The 27,850-nt window shown below is 45.0% G+C and overlaps 3 protein-coding genes across 34 annotated transcripts in view; all 3 read left to right on the top strand.

The window, feature by feature from the left end:
- Positions 1-317: 317 nt before the first annotated feature.
- Positions 318-1,426, top strand: LOC120834379 (uncharacterized). The gene has a single exon (XM_078091370.1). It carries the CDS (start codon positions 374-376, stop codon positions 1,313-1,315), a length of 942 nt encoding a protein of 313 aa, XP_077947496.1. The 5' UTR covers positions 318-373; the 3' UTR covers positions 1,316-1,426.
- Positions 1,427-8,403: 6,977 nt separating this feature from the next.
- On the top strand, positions 8,404-20,915 carry kansl1l (KAT8 regulatory NSL complex subunit 1-like). Of its 16 annotated transcripts, none has more exons than XM_078091366.1 (16): positions 8,404-8,683; positions 9,241-10,244; positions 12,488-12,632; positions 12,857-13,009; positions 13,391-13,479; positions 13,913-14,084; positions 14,701-14,857; positions 15,064-15,189; positions 16,805-16,948; positions 17,130-17,227; positions 17,516-17,628; positions 17,814-17,877; positions 18,001-18,110; positions 18,421-18,532; positions 19,322-19,569; positions 20,448-20,915. In XM_078091366.1, exons 2-15 carry the CDS (start codon positions 9,310-9,312, stop codon positions 19,541-19,543), a joined length of 2,640 nt encoding a protein of 879 aa, XP_077947492.1. In that variant the 5' UTR covers positions 8,404-8,683; positions 9,241-9,309; the 3' UTR covers positions 19,544-19,569; positions 20,448-20,915. The 16 variants fall into 16 exon arrangements, 15 of the variants coding, with proteins under 15 accessions (XP_077947492.1, XP_040058475.2, XP_040058474.2 ...); XM_040202541.2 differs by having other exon boundaries at positions 18,418-18,532; XM_040202540.2 differs by having other exon boundaries at positions 12,485-12,632.
- A 1,630-nt stretch (positions 20,916-22,545) lies between these two features.
- The window catches only part of map2 (microtubule-associated protein 2), a 56,525-nt gene continuing 51,220 nt past the window's right edge, over positions 22,546-27,850 (top strand). For 5 of the 17 annotated variants that reach the window (XM_078091348.1, XM_078091340.1, XM_078091354.1 and 2 more), the window contains exon 1: positions 22,642-23,027. The gene's annotated coding sequence lies outside the window, so the exon portion shown is untranslated. Of the gene's footprint in view, positions 23,028-27,850 lie in introns of all 17 variants that reach the window. The other 12 variants (XM_078091346.1, XM_078091342.1, XM_078091341.1 and 9 more) reach the window with 5 other exon arrangements.

Genomic DNA, 27,850 nt, shown 5'->3' with positions numbered 1-27,850 from the left:
CCTGGATTTGATTCCAACCAGCAGTCTTTCTGTCTACAGTTTGCATGTTCTCTCTGTGTCTGTGTGGGTTGTTTCCAACATACTCAATAAGCCTTTGACTAAACAACCTCCTTGAGTCCAGTGTTTGCCTAAAGTTGTCCCTTTAACTTCATATGATCCCGACTATATGTGGATACATAATCAACACATGACATTAAAATATTAAATTATGTCACAATGTAGGAAGAATAAAATGTATTAACCTTCTGATTTGCATCAGATGCAAATCCCTCTGTTTCGTTACATTGCACGGAGCTGGATAGCTTTACTGGCTTCACATGTAAGCTCTCTACAAGCGAAGAAGACACCAAAACGGAAAGAACGAAGATTAAAGATGGACGTTCAAACTTTTACCGCACTTAATGGGCCCCTTACTGTTCTTAACACGATGATTATTGCATTTTATATTTTTTGCATGATCCGTCCACTGCACGGAGAAAAGATCAAGCAGCCTCTGAAGCTTCTCCTGTGGACTTTGATTGGCTGTACCATAACTTACCTTTTGTCAGGTGTTGTGGCCTTCTTTTCTGAAATATCAGCTGTCAGCTCCAAGATAAACCAAACATTTTTTCTGCTGATGATCTGCAGTGCTTCCAACAGCATGACCTCCTCAGTCTGGCTGAACTTCTTCTACTACAGTCAGATTGTACCTGCACACAGTGCTCTCTCCATCTGGATTAAGAACAATGTCAAATCCATCATCTACGGCTTTTGGATCACTGAAAGGATTTACTGTCTGTTTGACTTTACATCCATGTTTTTACGCTTTACTGATTTTGATGTATCATTAATCAGCAACAATCTCACGATGGTTGATGACATGCCTGAGAACCATTTCTATGAAGAGATGTTTTGGATTGTGTTTTACACACTGAAGGCCCACTTTGTGTTCTGTCTGTGTGTGATGGTGATGTCCAGTGGTTCTACTGTACTCTACCTGTGTGGACACATGCGTCACATGGCAGCAAACGGACAACCTGCGTCCAGTCCCAGGTTTAGGAATCAGGTGAGAGTCACCGTCACCGGCCTCCTGCAGGGAGTTCTGTATGTTTTCTCTGCCTCTTGGATTATTTACAGTACTTTTCAAAAGGATGGTATTATATACATCGGTTTTACAATGATCGATTCTACTGTGATCAACTTGTACATGTCAGCCACTTTGTTCAACCTGGGAGCTGGTCAGGCTGTTTTCAGGCAGCGAGCAGAACACATCTGGCTTAGAGCAGCTCACTGCTTCAAAGCACCTCAAGTACAACAGACTGATCAAGGAGCGTGATACTGACGCTCCAGCCAGAAGACCAGGGCTCTGCTGAGAGGAACCGAACACACACAAGAATCTACATGGATGCAAACTTCACCTGACGCTTGGAATACTGTTATAGGAGGTCAGAGCTACTTACATGATTTGTGTAAATATGCATCTATTTATTCATGTGAATAATTTAGGTTTTTATGTCATATACAGTCAGATGATCCTTCAGCTGTAAAACATTATATCTATATCTTTATATATATGTTATATATTTTAATTTCTTTAATTGTTTAATTGTATTTATTCATTTGCATTAATTTGGATTTAATTAGCTTGAATCCTGTTAGAATCAGGTAATATATTCAAATCTAATATCCAAATGTATATGTTCTATTAAAAACTTTAAAAAATATTTGCCATCCTCCTTCTTCAAGTAGTTTAAGAAGTTCTTTCCTTTGATAAAAAAAAAACGTGACTTTGATTACATTCTCTTACAACCTTTAAGTGTTAATCCAACCGCATCTAAGAGAACTGCTTGGATTCTAAATACTTTCTCAACTATTGATGATACAAAAAGATCTAAAGCTGAATATCATGAGCGATAAACACATAGTTCTGTCAATGATTTTGCAATTTGATGCGGGCAGAGGTCAAAACATTGATCATAAGGAGGGTCAATCAATTCAAAATGATACATTCAGGTTCCATCAGAAATAATCCAATATTGCAATCCAGATTTTTTCATTTTGAGAGTTTGTCAGGAGGCAATTTGTCTGGATTTAGCATGAAGACTGCAAAAGGTGAAACATCTAGCCTGGCTCTCAACAAGGTACAAACGTCCAGTTTTCAGCATTTCTCAAAACACAATATTTTGTTTAATTAATCCTTGCACAGACATATAAAATTATACTTTTTCCTTTTTAAGTGTCTAATGTGTTTATTTCTTGGAGACCAACAGTCAGCCACAGTAACTGCAATCAGTCTGATGTTGCCAGGAAAAAAAACGGAGTCGCACAAAAAGTTAAGATAATGTTCTCTAGACAGTTTAAAATCAGATGAAGCAACTGATACCGTGATGATGAATGTCCAGATGTTAGTGTGATTATTGGGGGAAGGATATGGACAGCGCCTGGCAGGCCAACTGTAGCCAGCTACCAGTCCACACACCACAGAGTATCTGCACGGTCCTCCGGTTCCAGAGACAAGTCCCCACAGACGGAGCTCCTGCTTTAGTGCTCATTTGAATGCAGTGTAAAGCTACATTTTTTTTATAAGAATAAGAGAGTTAAATTGATATTATTATCCTCTAGCTTAACACTGCCACAAGCGGTGCCATTCATGACAGAAATAAAAAACAAAAATAGCTGCAATGACGGTATGTTAAACAGGGCATTAGATCAAATACACCTTTAGAATGAAAGCAGATGTGAGAAAGTGTGTAAAAGGCTGTTTGTTTAACCAAAAAGCACCGAATCGATTCTACTCAGGAAGTTCGGCTTACTCGTCAATATTAAAACAGTTGCACGACTTCTTCTGCAGGGAGAAGCTTTCCAAACTTGAGATAATAACTGTAATGATATCATTAGGATGTCTACTGAAAGGCCCGATTGAGTTGCACTATGGAAAACCTGTTTTATTGAAGCTTGACGCACACTACAGACTTTAAATCAGGTAATTGTGTCGTCAAAGGCTCCAATTCTGACCATTCTTGTATATTTTATATTTTTACTTGGTTTGGCTTTTGTGAGTGTACCTGCTTTAAAAGTACAATACTAAATCTTTATATTATCCACATAAGCAACTGTGGGCGGCACGGTGGCGTGGTGGTTAGCACTGTTGCCTAACAGCAAGAAGGTCCTGGGTTTGATTCCGCCCAGTGGCCTTTCTGTGTGGAGTCTGCATGTTCTCCCCGTGTCTGCGTGAGTTCTCTCCAGGTTCTCCGGCTTCCTCCCACAGTCCAAAGACATGCTCTGGGGATCAGGTTAATTGGGGACTTGAAATTGCCCGTAGATGTGTGAATGTGAATGTGAGTGTGAATGGTTGTAGCCCTGCGATTGGCTGGCGACCAATCCAGGATGTACCCTGTCTATCGCCCGAAGTTGGCTGGGATGGGCTCCAGCTCCCCACGACCCTGTGTGCAGGATAAGCGGTTTGACAATGGATGGATGGACATAAGCAACTGTGCATTGCAAATATTCATGATGTGAAAAATGATAAATACATGGAATAGGAAACATGGAGTAATGACCGTATAAATGTCTTTCTGTGGGATTTGCAGGAAAATGTTTTATTTGCATATTTACATTAGAATGTGATGCAAATACTTCCGTTTTGCTACATTGCTCACAGCTGCAGAACCTCAAATGTTTTCTCTGTAAGAGTACAACAAATGAATGAGACCCTGATATGGAAACAGCGGTCAAAGTGAAGACGCACGTGCACATCTCCAGTAATGCACAGAGGAGTCAGGTGCTCCCAGAACTATTTCTGACTTGTTGCCTCACTAAAGGAAAAAAGAAAAAAGGATCCAATAACCTCTGAGGATTCTCCTGTAATCCTTTATTTGCTGAACAGATAACCAGTTCTTAGTTATTGGGCTAAACCGAAGCATATTTCTCACTAGCCTCAAATGTGATGTTTTCCTGTTCAGTAATCGGAAAATTGCCAGATTCAACTAATCTATCACTCATTTGTGGAATTTATTTATTCCTCCCAACCCGACAGGTTAAGATTGTTAATCACCAGCAACTCTGCCTGTCTAAAAGAGATGCTTGGCTGTTTCCAAACGGGTATATTGATGTATATACACTGTAACAAATTGCTGTTAATTTACGGTGCATTTCTAACGGCATCTTACAGTATGTCATATTAACTGTAACATACAGTTAAATTTCCATCCCTTGCTTGTAAATTAACGGCCAATGTCATGAACAAACAGTTAAAGCTGTCAATTTACAATAATAACAGACTACCGTAATTCAACTGCATGTTACATATATTTTATGAAGTGGTGGAAATACACTTACAAGTGCAGTGAATCACAATCCATCTACATCTTTTGTAGGTTAATGTATGGAAGCCCATGTCAGCCACTGAAAAACAGGTCCTGTAAGTTATAATAATGAAATAGTATCTCATGAGATATGATGATGAATTTGACTTACAGGACATTACTATACATGCAGCTGTCACTTTTATCCAAAACAGCCATGGTTTGACATAATTTTATGTGGAGTAATCGGGGGTTAGGGGTCTTGCTCTGGGTCACTTCAACTTGGCACAGGGAGCAGCCAGAATTTGAACCGCCAACCTTGTGCTGCACAGCACACCCTCCCTATCCCATACGCCGCCTTCGCTGTCGTTTCAGTGGCCGGAATGTAAAGATTATAAATATTTGTATTATTCAAAGGCTTCATTGCCTAAAAGTCATTTGAGTGTTGATCGTGACCGACTGCTCCTGAACGTGACGTCCGACGCGTAATCTCAGTTCATCCAGAACACCTGTCAGTGCAGTTCAACATCGGAGGAGTTTCTCATTGCCTCGTCTCTCCAAGTAACGTTGGTAAGTGTTATTTGCCTGGCATGATTAACATTCTCTTTCATTCTCTTTCCTTACATCTTGTCGTCTTCCTCAACTTTGTCATTTTACTATTTTAACAATGACAGTGTTTCTAAATATTTAATTTTGGTTTGTTTTACAGAGGCACTGGATTAAGGGTGTCAATTGAAAGTGTTCCATAGCGTATTGTTGCAGTTAGTTTATCTTGTTCCTAATGATTTTATGATTCATTTTTTTATTATTGTATACATGCGGCATATTTTATGTTTTGATCTTGGTTACAAATCCCGAACATTTTTGTCTTAAAGGCATCTAATAAACTCCAACCACTATGACCAAAATGAGTTTGGTTGTCTTTCTATAATTTGTGGGGAATAAAATGCAAAAACTATACGATTTTAAGTAAACGGTAACATTCTGGTATTTTTAACACAAAAACAGTAATCGTATGGTAAGAAACTAATCCAATATACGACAACATACCGTAAATTACGGTAGGGCACTGTGAATAAAACAGTAAGTTACTAGCGTCGACTGCTAGTAAATTGAAGTTAATTCACAGTCAAATTCGTTCAAGTTTACGGTAACATACAGTAATCCATTTTATGGTAACATAGTGTAAAAAACATTTCCGGAATTATACCGTAAAATAACGGTAAATTTCTGGCGTCCTTGCTGCCAGTAAAATACCGTTAATTTACGGTGAAATTTTTTAGAGTGTACTGAACTGTATATATAGAAAAACAATTGCAGGAATCCAGGTTTTTTCTGTGAAATCCACCAAATCATATCAAATAAACTCAGGAAAGTGAATTCTACCTGTCAGTCAAATACAAATCAATGCTGATCAAATCATTTTTTTAAATTTTGCCTTAATGACCCTTTGTGAATATTGCAATGAAATCAAATGATCCGTAGTGAGCATTAAATACGTTTTACATATTTTTTCATAAGAATATGATTCATGCACCTATTCTGGTTTGCATCAGATGCAAATCCCTCTGTTTCGTTACATTGCACGCAGCTGGATAGCTTTACTGGCTTCACATGTAAGCTCTCTACAAGCGAAGAAGACACCAAAACGGAAAGAACAAAGATTAAAGATGGACTTTCAAACTTATGCCGCACTTAATGGGCCCCTCGCTGTTCTTAACATCGTGACTATTGCATTTTATATTTTTTGCATAATCCGTCCACTGCACGGAGAAAAGATCAAGCAGCCTCTGAAGCTTCTCCTGTGGACTTTGATTGGCTGTACACAAACTTTCCTTTTGTCAGGTTTTGTGTCAGGTGTTACAGACGGCTTTTCTTTTCAATCAGCTCGCAGGTCCAAGATAAATCAAATATTTTATCAGGGGATGATCAGCAGTGTTTCCACCAGCATGACCTCCTCAGTCTGGCTGAACTTCTTCTACAACAGCCAGATTGTACCTGCACACAGTGCTCTCTTCATCTGGATTAAAAAGAATGTCAAATCCATCATCTACGGCTTTTGGATCACTGAAAGGATTTACTGTCTGTTTGACTTTACATCCATGTTTTTACGCCTTACTGATTTTGATGTATCTTTAATCAGCAACAATCTCACGATGGTTGATGACATGTCTGAGAACAATTTCTATGAAGAGATGTTTTGGATTGTGTTTTACACACTGAAGGCCCACTTTGTGTTCTGTCTGTGTGTGATGGTGATGTCCAGTGGTTCTACTGTACTCTACCTGTGTGGACACATGCGTCACATGGCAGCAAACGGACAACCTGCGTCCAGTCCCAGGTTTAGGAATCAGGTGAGAGTCACCGTCACCGGCCTCCTGCAGGGAGTTCTGTATGTTGTCTCTGCCTCTTGGATTATTTACAGTACTTTTCCTAAGAATGATTTATACATCGGTTTTACAATGATCGATTCCACTGTGATCATGTCGTACATGTCAGCCACTTTGTTCAACCTGGGAGCTGGTCAGGCTGTATTCAGGCAGCGAGCACAACACATCTGGCTTAGAGCAGCTCAGTGCTTCAAAGCACCTCAAGTACAACAGACTGATCAAGGAGCGTGATACTGACGCTCCAACCAGAAGACCAGGGCTCTGCTGAGAGGAACCGAACACACACAAGAATCTACATGGATGCAAACTTCACCTGACGCTTGGAATATTGTTATAGGAGGTCAGAGCTACTTACATGTTTTGTTAAAATATGCATCTATTTTATTTATTTAATTTTTTTCTTTTCATGTCATATATACAGTAAGACAACTCCTCAACTCTAAAAAAGGATATCTTTATTAATCTACGTTATATATTTGCATTTCTGCAATTGTTTTATTTCAGCATTTAATCTGTGTTAAATCAGATTTAATTAGCTTGAAAGGATTTAACTGATATAATATGGTATGTATAATCAAATGTATATGTTCAATTAAAAACATTAAAGATAATAAATAATGAAAGTTAAGTTGAAGGGGTTCTTTCCTTTGAAAAAAAAGTGATCGATTGTAGAAAAGAAGGGTTAACATTCAAAATGATACCTTCATGATCCGTCGGAAATATTGTAACTTAACACAATAGCGACCTAATAAATGCATTGAAATCTCTGAATTGTTAGTATGTTTTATTTTTTCATGTTACTGTGTGGGGGATCAAGAATCAAGCTCACTGTGTCTCACGTGTATCTAACATGAATCACATGTATTGTTTCCGTCCAGAGTTCCAATCTAAGTCATCATATTGTTGTCCCTTAAATCTTTCAGGATTCCTGATACTCCTGATTATGAGTTTTCAGACCCTACGTCGAAGGCCCACACCGGTTTGCCTACTGCAGAAACTGATGGTTTCTCAACAACAATTCAGGGCTGTGCGCTCAGTTCGGGCTTTTCACCCTTTTCATCCATGACTGCACACCCATCCACTCCTCCAACACTGTCATGTCATGTGAAGTCTGCCGATGATGCCTCTACAGTAGGACTGATAACAAACAGGGAGGTGCATTACAGACAGGAGGTACAACTTCTGGTTGAGTGTTACTGACAAAAACCTGGTGTGAACCTGGTATGTTGTTGTTGTTGTTGCTGCTGCTGGTTGGCTGAGGGTTATCATGACAATAAAAACATTGTATTCAGTTACTGTAACATTTACAGATATTTTATTGATGTCTATAACTTGTAATGACGTCTTGTATGAGAAAAAGTCTTTCTCATTAAATCATTTCATTGCCATTTGTTTTGATAGTTAAAATAGGAATACAAAAATCATAAGATATTTTGTAGTTACTTATGTTTGGTTTGTCATCATACAATAAGAAAATAACAGAATTACACGACACTAAAATAAAAGCTGAAATGTTTCAATTGTATTATGTTAATGCAGAGCAGTTCACACTTCGTATCACACAAAAGGAGGAAAAGTACATTTTGAGCCCACGTTGGTTGTTTCACCTACAATCAAATTCGTAACTTGTTTCTAACATAATGAAGTAACTTTAGCTCAAGACAGCAATAGCACAGAATACGGGACGTCGACTTGTTTTTCTTCGAGTGCTTTCAATTCGGAGCCTCTAAAGAGACGGTGAAGGCATCACAATTGTGGTCCCGCCCATCGTCTCTGCGCTGCGCTCCGTCCTCTCAGCAGTTGGAGAGTGAAGGCGAGGAGAGGACAACCACATAAATGTCCCCGTTGGACTGCCAGACATATCGGTCGGAGTTGATTTCTCCGGAAAAGATCCGTTAAGGGATTTATTATTATCGATAAAAACTTCACGTTCTATCGAGGTGTCACGTTTTTTTTTTTTACTGGAATAAACAATGTTAAGTCAACGGTTACACGTTACCTCTTCCTCAGGTGAGTAACGTTCACGTTCGACGTGTTAACGCCCGTTATTGGACCCGTGTAAGCTAATGTTTGCGTGTCCCTTATATGTCACACAGTTGAAGAAGACCGTGAATGTCACGCTCGCTTTTAATTTAACTATACACTTAACAGAAGTAACGTTAAGTCACAGCGTTACCTCTGACCCCTGAACGTTACCCAGCCCAAAACAGCCCGCCTTTTACTGTTTGGGGACAAACGTCACGTTATTTTACGTTTTTTTTAGCCCGAGTGATGCCAGGTGACGTTTTTAATCTCGGCCACCCAAGAACAGACGGAGGGGGGGGGGGGTCGATGTGTCTTCGAATCGCTTGAGGTTCGCGCGCGAAGGATGAGAGAAAGACGCAGGTAGTTGGACCCGTTAACCGCACAATGCGTCAACGTCCGCTAGTAGACGTTAATGCGCCGTTTCTCTTCGCTTCAACCGCTCTGCTTCTGTTGTGCCCCCCCCCAACAATAAAGCATTGCAGTGTGTCTCTAGTGGATATCAGTAGGAGAAACGAGACACTCCCATGTTGTTCTCCATCCAGGTGATTGAAGGAGCAGGCTGTGGTCGCTCGCTGCTTTGACCTTCGTGTAGGGGGGGGACGGGGAGGTGGATGATGGCCCCGGCCCTCACCAAAACCCTGAAGGATGGCCACGGGATCCACCTGTCCTCGCCTGCCAATCCGGAGTCTCGCATAATGTCGGCCGACGACGGAGACCTCCAGAACATGTGGCTGAGCTTTTCCCGGTTTCCCCCTCTGGACACGTGTCTCCCCGCGGGCCCCCGGGACGTCCCCGCCGACCCTCTGCTCTCCCCGTGTCCGCAGGCGTCGTCCAACCAGTGCGAGGCGGTGTTCAGCCCCAGCCCCGCCACCCTCCTCGGCCTGCTGTCCTTCAGCAGGGGCCTGCTTGATTCTCACCAGGTGGGCTGCGTCTTCCCAGGTGTGCCGGACATGTTTTTATCCCCCGCCCCCGAGCACAATAGCCAAGATCCTCGCCTGCTGCCGGGGCGCCGTAGTGCCCCTCAATGTGGGCCAGGTGGTGGTGATGGGCATCGCCGCTCTCTTGCCTTCACCAGTCTTCCTCCCTCGCCTACACTGACTCTGGGGAAAGCGGCCGCAGTGGGACGGTGTCCTCCGCGGCCCCGCTGCGGCTGCGTGACCTCCGACCGGCCGGCATCCAGAACCGAGCTGGACGCGGCCGCGCGGGAGCAGCTCCGCAGGCAGGAGCGGCTGCGCGGCCGAGCTCAGAGGCTTCAGATGCGGCTGCGAGGCCTGCTGGGGGAGCACGCGCTGCTGCACTGCAGCCAGCAGCTGGAGGGGCTGAAGAGCCACCTGCGAGCCGGCGGCTCGACGCTCGCGACGGCGGATGAGCCCCGATTTTCTTGGCCGGAGCTCACGGAGTTCAGCAGCTCCGGCGGGGCGATACTGAGAGGCCTGCAGGGGGCTTTGGACTCCGAAGCCACGGCGAGCAGCTCGGACGAGGACGAGGATGATGATGATGAGGAGGACGACGAGGAGATCCACGGAACATACAAGGCTTCAGCTGTGTGAGTACAAGTAGTTGGCCGCATGTGGGACGTGCACCTCAAGGCAGTGAATCACAACCAGCAGGCGAAAAACGTCATCATTGTTCCTTATTTTGAAGGAGTGTGTGTGTTTTGGGAGCCACACTGCGGTAACACAAGTGTCACAGGTGGTCGTTCCAGCTGACTAAACAAACTATAAGGCACAGGATTTAGAACCCCCCCACCACGTGTTCTGCTTGTGAAGTTGAGGCGAACCGTCGGCTCTCACACGGGGTCCGATGCAAAGTTAACCAGCAGGTGTTGAAGAAGAACGTCACCGTCCTCGCCCTGCTCAAACATCCGCGTTGGCTCTTTTTGGGGGGAATTCAGTTGCCTGAACCCAGCTGTGGTTCCAGCTGTGGTTCCAGCTGGAGCGGTCGTGTTCGGTTTAATTCACAGAGGTGGTCTAAGGGGGCAGGGCCACGGAGACGCTGAGCGGGAACTAAAATAATACACGCATGCCGCCTGTGAACTGGAGAGACGGCTCACTGGAGGACTCGAGGAGGACGAGTTCGGTCGCACGTCTCGCTCGGGCAAGTTTGCATACGCGCGCGTGGTCGTCATCCGCACAAGTTTAGTCCTGCCGGCTGCAAAGAGTGTGATGACATTTTTTTCTTTTCCTCAGCTATGCACACACAGGCGCGCTGCAGTCATGCGTTCGACAGACGGGGCGGTTCTCTAAGCCCGCGGGCCAGGAAATCATCCGGGCCGTGCCAGCTTTGCTCCGCCTTGTTCTTGGGGGAAAAATGTTTAGTGTGTGTGTGTGTGTGTGTGGGTTTGGAAACTTGGCTGCTGTAACTTGTGTCACACTGCCCCCCCCCCCTCCCCTCCAGGGAGGCAAAGGAATGAGAATCCTGTGTGTTCCATCCGGTAGGGAACCACAAGACGGTATCAACAAAAATGATCATAATGAGGATTTTGAGCCTGCTTAGTCTTCGCGGGAGCTCCTGTTGATATTGCGGCAAATGTCCACGGATACAAAAACACAGGGGATGAACTCTGTTGGGCTGTAAAAGCCGCCGCGTCCACCTGAATACACAGTCTGGATTTGTTCTTTTTAAAGACGCGTTTATGGCCGTGGCTCTGGGGAGCGTTTTGCTCAGTTAGACGTAGTTCTTCAACACTTCAGTTTGTTTCCCGGCAATAAAACAAGAGCTATTAACAAACCTGGCACACGTTTATTAGCACTGACAACAGGAAGGAGAAAGTCGTGTCTTTGTATTTTCCACCTTGAGGAGGACATCTCCATGCTGGAGGGGGGGCGGGGGGTAGGTCATGTTTTTTTTTTTTTTTCGACTTATGTACAGCGCGACAAATATAAGTCATGTAACAAATATGCGCGTGTGCTTCCTCACTGATGCAGGGGGGCCGTGGTGGGCTCTCCTCTCCTGTCACTGCCTCACTCCCCCCACTGCTTGGTGAAAAGTCCCAGGAATTTTCTCATTGTACAGTTGGAAAGCGCCGCAGGGCCTATTTGTTGTCTCTGAAGGGAGGGGGGCGGTGGGCTCCTTAACACAGGTATTAGCTCTACAAGTAGTCATTAACCAATCATAGGCTTTCTTTTACGTGTGCAAAGTTATAATCATGGGCTAGTAATAAAACCACTACCTCACAACGCCAAAGGTTACAGTCACTACCCCCCCCCCCCCCCCCACACACACCCCTCTTCCCGCCCCGAGTGTATGGCTGCTTGCAAGCTGGCCTAACCTTTTTCACCGAGTGTTTGAAGTAGGGGGGGAGTCCCTCCCCGTGTCACACTGCCATGGCAACTACTGCCGGGCTGAGGCCAGCCATGCACACGCACAGACCAATGCCAACTGGACGGGCTAGCGCCATGGAGACGTGCCATAGGTACACACCAAACCATTCAACCGTGCTTTATGCTGTGGCCCAGATAAGCGCCTGTGCTCCCCCCCCCCCCCAAACACCCACCACCCCACCATCTCCCATGCTGTTGGGATGCTTCACACGTGCTACGTGGCGGGCAACTTGGTTGAAATAGGTCATAAGATGACACCTCTGCGGTACAAATATATATTTTTATTGGCGAGTTCCTTCGTTTTCTTGGCATTTTCCCCCGTTAGCGGCCCAATATGCCAAAGATGTTCTTGTGAGGTTGGGTGGGGGTCTAATCGGCAGAATACTGTAACGCCACCACGTGGGGTTTTGAGTGTCCTTCTCCGCCGTCCTCGCAGCAGCAGCAGCAGCAGCAGCAGCAGCAGCAGCAGCGGCGGTGGGTGTGAGGGGCGGTGGCTGCGAGAGCGAGCCGAGCTGTGCAGCAGATGGAGTTGGTTGCTGCTCCGTCTGGCCGAGCTGGAGGGGAGGATACCGGCGCTGGTGGAGCTGCACAAGCATATCCGCTCTACCAAGGTAAGATGAACGGACGTTCCGTAACATAACATATATGCCATAACATATTACGGGCTATTAGTCCTGATCGTCCGACACTGTGGTTAAACCACGCTAGAGGAAGGCGTTATAAAGCAATGCAACCGACCCTCATGGACTGTTGTCGCTATGAACGGCAGAATGTTTCTGAGTTAAAAATGCCCCCTTGTGTTGACCCCCATCGGTGGTTTGTGTGTGCGTCTCAGGGCGGTGTGGTGCTCGCGGAGGCCCAGCCGCTGACCGACGGACAGATTCAGCAGACCCTGCGGAGAGAACTGTCCGGCCGGTCCTGCTCGGCCTCGGATGCTGACGCTGAACATTGCAGCCCGATGAGCCTCCTTCACAACATCGAGAGACAGGTGGGAGGCACGAGCTGGCGCGCACACCCGCAATGCAAGGGCTGTAAGAGGAGAGAATCCTTTTGAAATCTGCTAGCTCGTCAAACATACATATTTGCTATGTCTGGGGAAATTTTCACCCTGATAACATCAATAATAAAACCAGCATCCTCTTTGGGAATCCAGTGTTGTGTGATTCCTTTCAAACACACAGCAGTTTCCCTGCAAACCGTAATCACTTACAGCGAGCAAAATCAAGACACCGTGGGGGGGTCTTCCATCCCTTTCCTTGGATGGATGGCTTTCCCACTCGCTGCTCAGGCGACGAGTCGTGTTTCACACTAAAGTTTCATTAATCACTCGCATGAATCAATCATTATATGGATGATGTCTGTATTGCAGAGTGCTCAGCTCAGCCAGTTTGTCAACAGCCTGCTGACTCCCCTCTGCTTTTCACCGCTATCTAAACCACCCAAGGGAGGCTTCAGGAGGTAGAGGACACACACACACACACACACACACACACACACACACACCACATGTGGGGGCAAGTCACTCTCTTCTGCAGTAGATCATTTGCAGCTGAATGAATCAGACACGGGACTCTTAAATTATGCTAGATTACACGAGACACCCTTTAAGGAGAAGTAGACCATGCATGGGTGTATTGATAAATGACAGATCCGAGTCCCAGGCAGGGTAACCGGTTGGAAACAGCTCGGTCGGCCCCCACTCTCTGGCCCGACGCGAGTCATTCTCTTGCCTCTCTCCTCCCTGCAGCCCGGCTCTGAAGATAAAATCGACATTCTGCTTGTGTATGCATTGTTTTCTAGTACTTGGTCTCAGAGAATCACTTAGACAGACATCTCAGCTCGATTCATATCCCTGACACGTCCAAGACCTCACCCGATCTCGCCCCCACAGCGATCGGGAAGGAGACCGCGCGTTTGAGCCCGTAGGCTCTAAGAGAAGGAGACCGGCCACCAGAAGGCTCTCTAAGAACGTGTCGTACGTGTGCGCCCGGACCCGACCTCTGGTCACCTACCACAAGCCTAAACTGTTCCCCTTCAGCTCCTGCCAGCCCAGCGACCTAGAGGTAGGTACACATGCAGTCTGTCCAGCTGCTATTTCTTCCACAGGCTTATTCTTCAACCGTTGAGTATGTGTCCCGCTGAAGAAGCCGCGAAAGATATTAATTTGTTTATTCAATTGAATCTATTCTCCTAGCCATGGGAAAAGCAGATTCATGTTGTTCTAATCAGGATTCAGTTTTGGAATGCCGTACAACTAATCAAGGTCCTCAAATTAAACAGAATTAATGTTCAAACTGCACATTTCAATCAATCCATAAAATCAGTTTTCAAACGAAGAAGCGCGTGTGTTATGTTGCCTTGTGCCTGCTGGATGTGTAAATAATGAACCAATTGTGTCCCACATTTCTAAAATAATTATTTTCTAACTTTGTTGTGACTGAGCTTGTCAGAGCGGACTTTGAATCAACGGCACCTCACGATTGACACGTTAGGTGTGATCCCCAACGAGCTGTTCTTTAGCTCATATGCAAACATAGAACATGTCAACGTGCCACACCATCACGGCAGAGTCTCAGCCCCTCGCTGAACACTACCCGAGCATACAGCCCTGAGGGAGATCAGCTATTATGGAAATAAGCAGCACCCCCCCCCCCCCCCCCCCCCCCTCTCATGTGTCAGGACTCCGGGCGGCCAGCGTCTACCATCTCCTCTCCTCTCTCGTCGTCCTCCTGTTTGTGTTGCTCGTCTTGGGATCCTTCGGCCCTGTGCTCCGATGCAGACTGCTGCTCCAGTCGGGCCCCGTCCTCCAGGACCTCCAGCGCCTCGCTCTCATCCGGTAGGAGAAAGCGGTTCACGAGGTCGGCTGCGTAGGAAGAACTGGGAACTAGTGCACCATCTTTCTTCTATCATCTAGCGTTTTGTGAAACGTGTAGTTTGCAAATCGACGTCCGCAGCGCACAGGATGAGCCGCGCAGAAGCATCGATCAAAAAATATCCGGCGGTTATTTTGAGCGCTCACCTGAAATGCCCCTCCTCTTCCAGACACTCGTTGGTCCCACCGCTCCAAGAGACTCCCGGCCAGAGAAGTGTGGTCCCAAAGGCCTTTGTTCATCTGTGCCCAGCCATCCGATCAAGCGCATGGATTCAGCTCCACGCCACTGCACAACAGTAAGAAGCTGCCTTTTACCGGTATTGATCTCACACCATGTCGAGCTGCCACGGCACACAAGCACACCGGGAGCTGTTAAAACGCGCCATGAGCCGCTCCGTTGTCGTAGTCGACCGATGGGGAAGATGACGGGTGGAAGCACGCGCACTTATTTATGGAACCGACGGGAGCGTCGGCGGCTCTTGATCCGCTCCTTCTTTGTGCCGGTGGAGCGGCGCCGAGGTCTTTGTCTTTGAAGTCGATGGTAATTTAATGTTAATGCAAAGAAAACGCTGCCTGCTGCAGCATCACAGGCCCAACTTTGTTATTAGAAGTGCTGTAACTACATTACTGTCGGCGCTTTGGTCCCCTTTTGCTCAGATGCAGCCCAAAATATTGTTATAATTCTCTCAGTTTATTCATTCAAAGTTATTATGAATATATGATATGTGAACATTTTAATATAGTGTTAAAATCTATATGTTTGTAGATTCCAATGACTTTAATAGTTTACATAAATGTACAGTTTTTAAACAATAAGCGAATAACGATTACCATCATTGTGTAGCATCATGAGTGGCTCCTAACACATGTCAGGAGCCCCACTGGGTCCGTCCAAGGCAGAAGTAGGTCAAAATAAAAATCCTTTTGCATTCCACCGGACGTCAATATGTGTCTCTTTACATTAGCCTGAAGCTAGTAAATGCTCATTGACGTCTAGCAGCTGTGGTTCTAGGAGCTCTAAGTGCTCCTTGCTCCCACGACTGTCCACGCTGTCGATTAATGGCCCAATGCGGTCGATGACGTGTTGATTTTCAAGCGTCCGCTGTTCGCCCAGGGGCCGGTGATTGAACCGTATGTACCAGACGGACCGTTTGTGTGGAGTGTAGAGAGTGAGGTAGGAGACCCAAAGGAGGCCCATTGAATACGTTGCTCGCCCCCCCACCACCGGGTCGATCGGCCTGTCGGCTTGAATGGTTGTTTAGCAGAGAAAGGAGTCACGTAAACACCACCTAAAACCATGGAAACACATTTCTTATCATAGCTGATTGTGGCTGAAGCAGAACGAGATTACACCAACAGTCAAAGCAAGGAACGGATGGAAATGTGAGCCGGGTAATAAAGACTAATGACGCAAATGAATCAATAGTTCACTATGGTAGCGGTTTGTACAGCGTGAGAATGGGGAGCACTGTGATTCACTGCGATTGTGGGAACGAAAGGTGGATTCCAGGCGTCCGTCAGTTCACTCTTTTTTTTCCGACATTGAAATTCGTTTTAAACTGGCAGCCGTTTCCAGTCATTGTTGACAATAACAACAAAGGCTTAAAAGATGCATGTGTACACAACCATGTGATTTTTTTTTTTTTTTAGTTGAATGAATTGCGATGTCTCATGTCGTGGAGCCAATCGGAAGAGACGTCTGGCATTTAGCCACACTGTGATTACTGCAAATAAAGCTGTTGCCGTGGTGCGAGCTAGAAATAGGAAACAAAGAGGCGGTCAACTGCTAAAAGAATAGGACCAACGGTTAAACATTAGCTTTTGTACACTTCAACCAAAGCGTGAAATCACTGAGGAACCGAAAGGCAATTTCGGGGTGAAAGGAAATTCCTGTGTGTGTGTCATTTATAGGTCGCACATCCAAGCAGCATGCGAGGCGTCCCAAAGGAGTTCTGGGTCTGTCGCCTATCCGGACGGCCGGCTCTGCTCCGAGTCAACACAGGAGAGCCAACCAGAGGAAGAGGAAGAGACAACACATCCACAGGCCGACAGAATGTGTGTTCACCCCGCATGCCACATTAACAGTGGATCAGTTTGGGATTAGATGCCTGAAGGGAAAACTCTCCATCAAGAGAGGAAAAAAAGACCATCACCAAATTACATTTTTTTTGGATACTAGCTGCGTTTTTAATGGAGTCTCTGTTTCAGCCCAACAATATTTATGTGCCGTATTCAGATGAAGAAGACGTCCTGTACCAGTTCTGTGACCCAAACACCTCGGATGAAGCGTTCGAGGAGAGCTACACACAGTTCTCACGCAAGAAGACCTCGCGGGTAACACATGCTAAGTGACGCACAAACTGTGACGTTTACCCCCACACCTGACCTCAATGAGCCGTGATCCTGAACCCAGGTCAAGATAATACATTAAACTAGTAAAACAGACCGTTTGATTAAAAAAATAATAATGCAAAAGCACTTCTTGGCTTTTCTTGATAAGTGAAATAAAAAAGAAAAAAAAGAAAAGCTTGTCAGTCTACAGAAAACCTGTGTGGTGCTGTGGATGTATGTAAACACTCCAGAGTCATCGGCGTAAACTGTCCCACCTTTTTCCTTTTTTAGGGCTTTATTCGTAAGCGCCAGGGAGAGAGTGTGTACAGCATCGACAACATCGTCATCCCCATGGCTCTGGCTAAAGTGGAAAAGCTGCCGTACAAAGACATCCTGACGCCCAGGTGTGGAACAAAACGTCCTCCAGTGGAGTCACACACAGTTCCTACGGTGCTTTTGGAAAATAAATAGTTTTTTAACAGCACATGGAATTTACTCAGGCTTTTACTAATCGACCACTATTCCAAGTGGAATGAAGCACGCTGCCACCATCATTGTCCTTCATCTCTAAGTCTTTCTTTCCTTACAGTTGGCGGGAGATTGACGCGTCATCTCTGATGACCAGGGAGGCAGAGAAGAATGAGGAGGAGGAGGTAGACCATCATCCTGTAGCACAGGAGCTGTTTGTTGTGATCTGTGAAGAAAATACCATCTTCGTGTGTGTGTGTGTGTGTGTGTGTGTGTGTGTGTGTGTGTGTGTGTGTGTGTGTTCTCAGGTGGAGGACCTCGCCAACGAAGTGTTTGCACAGAGACACCTGGACTTGGAGCAGAGGGAGAAATTACGCTGGTCGTGGGGGAAAAGAAAATGCTGCGGGCCTCCTAAAAGGTGGAAACACAAACAAAAATACTCACACAGGCTGAGAAATGAGACGGTCAGGTGGAACATCAGCTGGTACCAAAGCCGGAACTGCGTCCGGTCGTTGTGATCAGAAATGTCGGGCAGTGTTTGTCCCTTTTTCGAGCTTTTATCAGAAGATTTGAACAAAGCGACACAGCTGATGTTGTAAATCCTAATCCTGCTCTCTTTGCTGACTGCACCGTCCACCATGGCAGACTTTCTCTGTTCCCCTCCGGGCTCCATTCACTGGTGAAGTTTCATGGGGTGCGCTTGTCTTGTTTTTTTTTTGTCTCAGCAGCAGGTTGTCAGACGGTTGGGGCGGGACGTGCACGTCGGGAGAGGAGAGCTCCGTGGAGTTGGGTTGTGCTCAGGTGGATTCTGGTGAACAGCAGAGCTCAGAGGAGTGGCTGGTAAGATTCAAAAGCCCCGAACGAATATCTGAGTGCGGCTTCTTCAGGAGCCGCCGGAGGGAACCCATACTTCTCATACTAGTCCTACACAGCAATTCTTCTATTTGTACCTCACAGTTGCTGTTGAAAGGAGATTCAGAAGTACACTGCTCACAGATTTCTTCAACCGCGGTTACGGTTGGATATTTTCCGTAACATTCGCCGTCAAAGATATGTCTGTTATTTGTGCCTCAGACGAGGAATGGACAAAGTAGCGAAGCTGGCGCTGCAGACTAATCAATACTCTCTGAGTCATACTGTGAGTTGAACAGACTAAACGCATCCTCGAGAGCCCACACAGATACTTCTCCACTCGGCCCCAGTTGATGATTCCCTGATTGCGGTGCTCTTTGCCACTTCCCTTTTGATCAGAGAAGGAATGAGTAGCCACTTAAACCAGACTGTCCACATCGACCGTCTCCACACCACAAATGTCCCCCACTTCACTGATGTTCCAGCACCCATTCAAGCCTTGATTAATGCAGGGGCCGGAGTTGGATTTCTTTTAAACCGACATCCGAGCCATTCGGCCTAATGACAGTGAGTTTTGGACACTATGTCACCACTTGTATGGATCTAATTAGGATTTAAGCATGTGTAACGATCAATAGATAATTGAGTTATTGATACACTTGTTATATTCTTGAAAGTGATACATACAACACAAGTAGTAAACTGTAAAACGTGAAAATATTATGTTCAATTTCAAAACTAGCTAATTTCCATGATATGACCTTTGCCCTCCTGCAGCCTCAGGCCCCCTGGGAGCCACGAGTGTTCCCTTTGGCGGCGGGCAAGGCGGACGCTCTTCTCTCCGATGAGCTGGGCGGAGCCCTGTCAGAATGGCCTCAGCGTGGCTGTGCCTCCTCCACGGTGAAAGACTGCAACTCCTGTCCGTCCCCAGCGCTGTCCTCTGGCGCCACGCTGCCCCCTGCTGGACAAAGCTGCAGCAGCACACCCAGCGGCAGCTGAGGCAGCGGGGCCTTCGGGTTCTACATGTGAGTTGGGAAATTGAGCGAAGCCCCTCTTGGGACCACACTTCTCTGCTGTGCTTATGAAGATCGTCACCAATTTATTCACCTTGTTTGTGCTTTATGAATTCTCCCATAAAAGTTATAATAGTTCTAATAAAACCATTTCGTTTTAATGAATCTAATAAAACATATAAGACATTATTAATGACAATAAATAAACATAGTAATTTATTAATTTGTACAGTTTAGTTAATAATTTTGTTTTTTCAATCATTCAATAATTATTTAGTAATTGATTTAATTATCTATGATTGCATGGAAATTATCTATGATTGCATGGAAAAAAGGGGGCGGCACGGTGGCGTGGCGTAGCACTGTTGCCTCACAGCAAGAAGGTCCTGGGTTTGATTCCGCCCAGTGGCCTTTCTGTGTGGAGTCTGCATGTTCTCCCCGTGTCTGCGTGGGTTCTCTCCGGGTACTCCGGCTTCCTCCAGTCCAAACAGTCCAAAGACATGCTCTGGGGATCAGGTTAATTGGGGACATTTTAAGATGTGTGAATGTGAGTGTGAATGGATGTATGTCTCTGTGTAGCCCTGCGATTGGCTGGCGACCAATCCAGGATGTACCCGGTCTATCGCCCGAAGTTGACTTTCCACACGTGACCCTGTGTGCAGGATAAGTTTGACGATGGATGGATGGATGCATGGACGGATGGATGGATGGATGGATGGATCGATGCATGCAATTAGTAATAGTCACACATGATTTATTAATTTGTTAATGGTTTTTATTATCATTAACCAACCCTTAATTAATTAAGTAATATTGATTATGCAGGAAGTGGTGGTTTTGACAGTTTCTCAAAAGTTAATATTTGTTAATTGTTTTAATTTTTCTCCCAGATCTCCTCATGCTGGAACCACAAGGAGAAAATTCGCCGTGGGAACATTTAATTAGGATATGTATCAAGTAATTAGGATACTTGATACATTCCAGAACATTTAATTGATGATATATGCTGATTGCTTTATTGGTGTACTTGTTAATACTTGAGTATTGAAAGCATAACTACCGTAGCTTCCGCTACACAGGTTTTAATATATAAACGGTGCTGTATGTAAAGAGATGTGTACCAGCATAACCCCACTGTAGTCTCAGGTTTGTATACTGTTTCTAGTTGACACTTACTATTTATTTTCACAGTTGTCTTAAAAAGTCCATATATGAATACTTTAAAAAATACGCATATTTATTTACACAACTTTTACTTGATTTACATGTACTTTTTGTTTTTAGTATTTTTTATCTGTTGATGCTATATTTGGTATATATTTTTATGAAATGTATTAGTAAACATTTGCCAGCCAGAACATTTACAGAGTCTTCTTGTTGCTGTTGGTGACGATCACAGGGATGTAAAAAAAGAAACCCATCAGGTTTTCTCTCTGGAGGAAATAGGAGTATAATTCTGATTTGCAGGTATGAACACAGATCAAGTCGTAGAAAATACAAATCCATAACACTTCCTACTATTTATGTTGTAGATGTCTTCTGACCGTCAGCAACTCTAAAGAGATGGACACTCTTAAGTGAAGCATCTGATTATCCAGAAGACAGTTTGTTCTTTATTTCAGTCACGTGTGAAATGTCTTGCCGAGTGTACTTTAACCGCCATAGACAGATGTGAGGTCGTTTCAGAGATTTGGGAGATTTACATTTATGGAGGTCAGAGCTTTTTAGGGGCACAGACTCTGTGAAACAGCTCGTACTTTGATCCCGTATGCATGACCCCGTCTTATAATATCCTCCACATCTACCAGGGGGCCTGATGGGCAGATGGTGGTCAAGGTCAGCCCGCTCATCTTCATGCATGTATGTCAGTTGCTTTTCGTTTTAGTACCATGGATGAGAGACCGGGTGCCCAGAATTAGAAACTCAATCACATAAAAGAAGATAAGCAGGCAGGAGTAACTAGCATTTAGATGATTCTCTAGCATTTATTTCCATTGCTATAGATTCTGCTGGAGAAAATCTTAATTTTACTTCAGATTATATAAAGTATTTTCTGTATTCTTGGAAAGCAGCATGTTCTATTAGGAAATGCTGTGTAAAAGATGCCGGATGGCGTACAAGCAGAAATCGTATACTTTCTATCGGACGTTTACAAAACAGCTGCCAACAGGTCCTTGTCCCGGTTCTGTGACCGACAGGGTTTCTCACGTCTCCATTAGAAGTGAGTGATAGAGCACTCCGTCTTCTCCTGTAGGAAGTCCACCTCGACTCTGCCCGGCCACATCTGTCTGATCCCGATCGCTGGCACTTCAAATGAGCCTCTGCAGACCACGGGGGGCCATGTTCTTTTCAGGGGCCAGTTTAAGTCAGTGTTAAAACAGAATGCCTCAAACATCTGTTTATCTGGAATGAACATGCTAAACTGGTGATAAATTGTTCAGTGCAGCTACAAAGACCAGCACTATGATACATTTCCACATGCTTGTAGCTACAGCAGTTGCTCTCTGGAGGGTGCTCTTGCATATTTAAGATCTTCTTCAATAACCCTAGATGGAGTTAAATGTCATGGGACACTATGAAAAATGAGTGTCTGATTTTATATACAACTGTTCAATCAAGTGCATTTGGAATCTTGTAATGGATGCTTCCCCATCTGTCCGTGCACAACCTTCATCTTTACTTTTATAGGAACTGACTTCAAAATAAGAGCAAAATTCTCGTGAACGTAAAAAGACATTTCTATATAATGTCAATTGTAGTCTATGTTACAGATTAATTAAAATATCACAATAAAACAAATAGTAATACAAATTGAATGAATGAAAAATAATATATTTTATGAATAACTTTAAAAACTAATAATTACCGCATGCATTTCATTTTGGAACTTTGCTCTTATTCTGAAGTTTCTTCAGTCGCTTACCGTAATACCCAATATATACTTTCGCGCTTGACCGCAGATGAAAACTGTTGGCGCGCCTCACCGTCATTACTAACCCGAGCACAGCAGACAAAGTCCCGGCGCGACTAGTTCAGTCATTACGGTTAAACGCAGGCTGCGGAGCCTCTTGTGTCCGACAGACCCGGAGTTGCTCTCACAGACACCGCAACGAACAGGTAAAAAATTCCCAACGGGCTTCTTTATTCGTCGAACAAATTGATGATACGAGAGAATGTGTATGAATGGCAACAATTCTACAAACAATTGTGATATTGACGGGCGGAGTTGTACTTCAACCCGACACTGACTGACCATTTCAGCGAGCGTTGGAGCTGAAATGATGAGGTGCACCCCCCCACCCTCTTGGAGAAAGGGCGCATTGTTCCTCTCTAGCAGAACTGGTCCTGGATTCTGGCTTCTCATGGTTCTGTCTCATCTTTGTGTTCAGCCAGGTTTAAATGAGCGATGTGCCCGAATTAAGAGTCTGATTTTGAAATTGCGTGCGGATCAACAGATCTCTGACTGATAGGTAAGCCTGATCGATTGCCTTCGGCTATTCTTCTTCCAATTATGCACCTCCATGCTTTTTTTTTCTTCAAGTATTGAATGTCTGCATTGTGCTACTTAAAGCCTTTGCCTATTGCGGTCACTGCGGGATGTCGCCTTGCTGCGGCAGCAGTGCGAGGCTATGTGTGTGTGTGTGTGTGTGTGTGTGTGTGTGTGTGTGTGTGTGTGTGTGTGTGTGCGCGTGTGCGCGCCTGCAGCGCATTATAGAAAGCTATGTCTTGAGGTCACTGTGGCGGTGGGGGCATTGTGGACAAGACCTTATGGAAATGTAATCGTGATGTACAATCTGAACAACGCGGGCCTGATGACAGCCGGAGAGCTCTGCAAAAATGTACGCGTAAAATACAGGTGCTGAGTCATATGGCCGGCCTGGCCCGTCTCTGATTGCATCCACAACGTAAAGCAGACCGTGTGCGTGCTTGTTATTGTCATCACTACCCTGGGTTTCATGTAAAATGCAGCTGGTGTCATTTGAAACCTTCAGAAATGAAAGCTGGTTACATTAAGACGGGAACCTGTTCATTTGACACACGCTTCATAATAATCCTCAGAGCAACAAGCAAAGGTCGTTTACGTCGCACTGAATGGATGCTAGGCAGTCAACTCAAACATGATAGACGGCTCACTCAGTACATGCAGTTTTCTGTTCAATCCCATTTACATAAAAGGGGCCGGTTATTGATTTCCCTTTGTCACATCCACTTGCCCCCAGTGTGCAGGCACATTGGAATGCCTGATGCGTTCAGGGGGGGCATTGAGTCATGAACGGTGAGACAAGCAGCTCAGAGCTCCTCCTCGCCAAAGGGAGAGGGGCTCATGCTCCCCGAGGACCGGGCTGCTCGCCCATCGATTTCTATCATTAGGTCTGCTGTTTGCCCGCTGTAAGTGTTGCACACAGGATCTGCTCTTGATTGATTTTTTTGTTTTGTTTTGTTGAGCGGCTATCGCTGTTTCCATCCCGACCTGTACGCAAGATTTATTTGGTATGCTTCTTTTGACACATGCAATGGGCCTGCGCATCACAGCCTTTTCCCTTTTTACAACCAGACAATCTGTAGATTATTGTTTGCAACCTCTGTCTGTGTGTGTGAGTGTGTGTGTGTGTGAGACCATGCTACTGTAGAAAGACCCTGTTTGGCGCTGAATACTCAATGTAGGTTTTGTTAATGTCAGTGACCAGATATGCTGAGCAGGCTGAGCTCACCGACTTGTGTTTTTTGGTGAGGCCTGAGAGGGGAAGTGGACCTCTGAGACGGTCTTTACAGCTATGGGCCTGTTCCTTAAGGTAGCAGAACCCCCCTCAGAACTCAACATAGTACTAACTTTTGGGAACTAATTGGATAGCAAGTGAATACTCGCATTGCATTTGTGGTCTCTATCTGAGGTAATGAATCGGTGGCCGTGTTGTGTGGTTGATAAATTAGGAGGTTGGATTGAGACCCTCAGTCAGATATCAGAGCGAAGAATCAGGAGATGAACCAGAGAACGGAGGGTTTTCTGATGAAGTGGACTTTATCTGTTTCTATTGTTTATGTCAATGTATTTATTGGGATTTTAATTTGTACATTATCAATGAGGATGGATATATAGGGTTTTTTCTTCTGAATAGATTAAACAGAAATTGAGTGTCTTGCACAGCCTGGGATTTTAGTGTAATTAGGAGTGGGCTGATAAAGCCCATTTGTCATAGAAGATTGACATTGCATATTAATCACAAAATAATCCAGATTAAGTGATGCACAACAAACCAAAAGATAAAAACTGGAATGAAAGACAGGATTTAAAAACGTTAACAGAAGAGAGGTTTTAATAGCGAGGCTTTAACTATTCTGGATACTAAAAATCTCCCTTTAATTTAGGAAATAAAAAGTTGTAATATGGTCAGATTATCTCATTAATAGCAAAACATTCAATCAAGGCCAATTGTTTATTTAATTGGTAACCAGTTAAGGGAGGCTTGTTTAGGGATGACTGGACCCCGTTCTTAGTCAGTTTTTAGACTCTCACAGTCACAGAAAATATACCCCAATAAAGCTGCGTCTTGCTTATCCCATGAATGACTTTTATCCTATTTATAAAATGTTGCCAGCTGTGAATGGCTTCACTGAAATTCTTGGAGGGCTATTGAAGAGAAAACAATCAACAATTTGATTTTGGTCACACTATTTCCGGGGCGGCGGGGCGCGGCCGGGTCAGGCAGCGCTGCAGCAGGCCGGGTCGCGGTGGTTTGGTGCCGCATGCTGTGCGTCAGCTTTACGTAAGCCGAGTGTGTCAGCGAGACGACCTAATCCTGAATCCTACAAAGACACTTAGTCGGCCCGGCACACACAGTGGAAAATACACAAACGGGAAGTCCTCGCTTTTCACGTGGCAGGATTGACGTAGGCTCTGTGTGTGTGTGTGTGTGTGTGTGTGTGTGTGTGTGTGTGTGTGTGTGTGTGTGTGTGTGTGTGTGTGTGTGTGTGTGTGTGTGTGTGTGTGTGTGTGTGTGTGTGTGTGTGTGTGTGTGTGTGTGTGTGTGTGTGTGTGTGTGTGCGTGTTAGAGAGAGGCACAGGAAATAGATGAAAGCTCTTTGTATGAAAGAAGGGAGACATTGGGAGCTTTGGCAGCAGCAGCAACACACACTCTACCCAGCATGTCTGACAGCTAGCTGCCACACCCCCCGTCTCCCCCCGGCCCCCGTCTCCCCTCCCTCACATCTCTCTGCCTGAGTGAAGTCCTCCAGGTTGTTAGGATTAGCCTGTTGCTCAGCCCGCTTATGCGATAGGGAGAAGACGCTCTTATTCTTTCATCAACTATTTCCATTTCTTGGTAATCTTCTGATTGTTGTCTTTAATAAGTACGACTGCCTTGTGGTGCTCGAAATGTCTAACGCTGAGAACCAGTTCTGTGTAGAACACGCTCTGTGTCAGGGTGATTGCTTTCAGTCATCTAGTGGCGGCAAACTGCCTTGACTCCAGTACTGAGATCCAGGGTTAACTCGCTCGTATTTGCACTTGAAGTTGACCCCTCCTCAAGGGTAGGTCAGCAAGCGCAAATAAATAAACAAAGTAGAATACAGGGACCATAAACAACTAGCGTGTCGTTGATAAAATGCATGGCATCGTACATTATCTGGCTGGAACAATTTAATGTCTCCACCCAAAATCAGGCCAAGCTTTTTGGTCAGTATGCAGTATAATAGAATTTGAGGAGCGTGTAGTCCTTCGTGGTCAGTGTCGGTGTTCCTGGGCGTAGTCGGTTCTTCACAACTTGGACGGTTCATAAAGGATTTGATAGTAGAAAACATCAGCCTATTTATGGCTTACCTGAGGTGGTAATGAATATGATGGATTCAAGTTAAATGGAAGTCATGGCCACTGTGGACTAGACTAAACATCATTTTAAAGGTTCCATAATCCAATGTTCTGGAGGACTTTTCAGATGCCATTAAAATGCAGATGGACTGCATAATGCTCACCTCAGTAATTGAGTTATTTGAGTCCTATTGACCAGTCAAACTAAAGCAACGTTCATATTTGGCATGGCTCTCCTCACCGGCCCTGGATGTCCGCTTCGTCCACTCCGTCCACAGTGGAGTGAGCAGTGGTTGTTAAGAGTCTCGTCGTGCTTTTAATCTTCATCCTTTATGACCGAAGGGAAAGTGGCTGTCCAGCTAACTGACTTTCAGTTCTTGGGAAACTGAGGCCAGTTAAAGCCAGTGCGAACAACTCTTTCCGTCTTCCACTCGGCTAAAGCTAATGGGTATACAACAGCGTCCCGAAGCTCCGGCTCAAGATGTGGCATCAACTGAGAAGTCTGATACCTGCACATATAGAAAAGGCAAAGTAATATTTTCATGTTTCATGCCAGGTCTCAGTGTATATTGATTGCCTGAGAACTTGTTGAGTTCATGTTGTATGGAAAACTAATAACCTACCTGCTGTCAGCCTGCAGATAGCAGGTCAGCTGACATTGCCTGTTGGTGGACTCGCGCTTCACCAACAGAAGAATATGCGTGCGCATTTTGTGACAGGACTTGCTTGAAAAACGTATGCGTTCCCGCGGCGTGTCGGTGCAAAGAAAGGCAGCAAACACACAAATAAATGCATATAAGACGCGAGGAAAAATTGTGAATGGGGAGTTTATTTCAGCAACCAGTCTGATGTCACCAGCGTATGAGACATACAGAAGCAATTTAGACAGAGCCGCGTCCCCTGGAGCCAACAGCACACGACAAAGCTCATAGAAGAACACGTGTGGGCTGAATCCAGAAAAACACCAGGGTGAGTCACAGCTCAGCGAACTATTCTCCTCTCCTGTCAGAAAGTTCTTATCTGGGCTCTTTTTTATAGGGAGAGGTAAGAAATAGATTTTTTTTTAAAATTCAAATTGTATTTGTTTGGTAAACTTTTTTAAATTCTCCTTTTTGCATGACATAGCACGGGAGCTACTGGCTCTTTTTCAGAAGAGTGTGTTTGGTACCAAATGGCTCATCAGAAGAGAACTTTTGGAAATGTAAAGGAAATGATTCAACATGACAATCACCATCTGACGCTTTATAATTCAGCAAAGAAAAAGATATGTGGTGTATAACAGAAAATTAATGAAAAGCAAATATTGTAGCACATTATAATTGGGGAACCAACCACCAGGTTAGAAACACATATGATTAATGGCCTCTTATTGACAGCTGAACCGCCCTCATCCTTAACAATTATAGGCCTGATACAAGACAGTATATCAGCAAACCGATTCAGCATCGAGCAAACCCCCCGCGGCATTTCTGAACGTGTGAGCAGTGG

The sequence above is a fragment of the Gasterosteus aculeatus genome, chromosome 16 (genome assembly GCF_964276395.1).
Source record: "Gasterosteus aculeatus chromosome 16, fGasAcu3.hap1.1, whole genome shotgun sequence".
Lineage (NCBI taxonomy): Eukaryota > Metazoa > Chordata > Actinopteri > Perciformes > Gasterosteidae > Gasterosteus > Gasterosteus aculeatus.
This window is presented reverse-complemented; position numbering and strand designations above follow the sequence as displayed.